A 2013-nucleotide genomic window follows, 5' to 3' on the forward strand; every position below is an offset into this window, starting at 1 on the left:
AATGGTGGAATGGGGTTCCGTGATTTAGAAGACTTTAACCAAGCCCTCTTAGCCAAACAAGGATGGAAGATCCTTCAACAACCGAATTGTCTTCTAGCCCGAGTACTTAAAGCTCTCTACTTTCCAAACGAAAATTTTTTCGAAGCCAAATTGGGTCATTTTGGGTCCTCGGTTTGGCGTGGTATTCTATGGGGTAGAGATCTCATTGTGAAAGGTTATAGATGGTGTGTGGGGGATGGTCGGACTATACGCATCAATGAAGATCCTTGGCTTCCAAGAAATATTCCTTTTCACCTCCGCACGAAGATTCAAATTCCCGAAGAAGTCAAAATAAGCTCTCTGTTGACAGCAAAGGGAGAGTGGAAAACTAATGAAATAAGTAGTTGGTTTCACAAGGATGGCATCCCTTGGGTTCTGGGTATTATTCCCTCAATTCATAAGTCGGATTGGATCACTTGGAGCTTAACAAACAATGGCCAATACTCGGTCGCTAGTGGTTACAAATTAAGATTTCAAGATCCGGAGTTAGCAGCCTGTTCAAACAATGACACTACAAAAGCTTGGTGGAAATTTATGTGGGGCTCTAAACTCACTCCTAAAATGAAAAACTTCATTTGGAAAGTTTTCAACAATTTGATTCCTGCAAAAACAGAGTTGAAAAAAAGAGGAATTGAGTTAAATACCATTTGTGATTGGTGTAAAAGTCAATATGAAGATATCTATCATGCTCTATGTGGGTGTCCTAGTGTTCAAGGCCTTTGGGAATAACTAGGATTTTCTCAACTTATGCCTACAACGGTGTTAGCTGCTGATGACTTTCTCTGGTGGCTGTGGAAGCATATGGAAAAGGAAGAGCTTCTTCAGTTTATTGGTTTCTCTTGGTTGATTTGGCAGCGACGCAACAACTTTGTTTTTCAACAAAAACACCCCGCGGACCATCTGTGGCTATCATGGGCTGTGGATTTTATTGCTTATCAGCTTGAACAACAGCAGCAACTCCCTCTTCTTGTTCACAATAAGCCGTCTGTTTCATGGCAGCCCCCCCCATCTGATTTTCATCTAATTAATACTGATGCTTCTCTTAAATTGGGTCATTTGGGGTGCGGGCTAAGTGCAATTATTAGAAACCCAGCTGGTGATTTGGTGGTGGCTGAAGTTAAGTACATCCACGGCTGTATGACTGTTCCTATGGCTGAAGCTGCTGCAATTCATTTGGGAGTTCAGCTTGCTATTCGTTGGTCTATCAACAAAGCTTGGGTTGGTTCTGATTGCATCACTCTTATTCAAGCTGCTGCCAATAATTCATTTCCTCCTACTGATTGGGGGCAGCTTATGAAGGATATCATCAATGGGAAGAACCATTTCAAGGAGCTGAATTTTATTTTTTATCCTAGAGTTTGTAATAAAGTTGCTAATAGTTTAGCTAGGTGGAGTCTAATGACTCAAAAGTCGATTACAATGACTAAAATGTTACCTTCTTGTGATGCTGCTTTATTAATAGCAGATGTGCCTAGTGTTGCTTAGTAATAAAAGTTTTCTTTCAAAAAAAAAAATTAAGATCAAGAATATGTTCTAATAATTTGCTAATTTGTTCATTATATTACATCCATGTTTAATTAAAAAATATGTGTGCCATATAGATATTGTGGTGTATTGAATATAGTCTAGAGTTCAAAATGGACTACATTTGCCAATAGCTTCATCCACCCCTAAGTGTTATAGAGATCTTGTGGAGTTATGAATATAATCCAAAGTTCAATAGATATAAAAGATCGTTGAACTGCATATATTGTTCTTAACTTCTTCCACCCTTATCAGATCAAAAGATCTTTTTATTGAACAAAATCTTAATAATTGTTTGAGAATTAAAAATTATTCATCAACTTTGAATTAAAAAATTCTAAGTGTTTATGTGGTATTATCTCTTTGCAGAGATGAATATACCATAGATTTTGTATCAATAATAGAACACAAATACATACAAACATTATAAACATTTAAATAATTGGTACT

The 2013-nt window shown here is 37.1% G+C and overlaps 1 protein-coding gene across 1 annotated transcript; it reads left to right on the plus strand.

Annotated features, from left to right (window-relative positions):
* The first annotated feature begins 786 nt into the window (after positions 1-786).
* On the plus strand, positions 787-1524 carry LOC133038332 (uncharacterized). Its single transcript, XM_061116451.1, has one exon. It carries the CDS (start codon positions 787-789, stop codon positions 1522-1524), a length of 738 nt encoding a protein of 245 aa, XP_060972434.1.
* Positions 1525-2013: the final 489 nt, after the last annotated feature.

Source organism: Cannabis sativa, chromosome 5 (genome assembly GCF_029168945.1).
Source record: "Cannabis sativa cultivar Pink pepper isolate KNU-18-1 chromosome 5, ASM2916894v1, whole genome shotgun sequence".
Lineage (NCBI taxonomy): Eukaryota > Viridiplantae > Streptophyta > Magnoliopsida > Rosales > Cannabaceae > Cannabis > Cannabis sativa.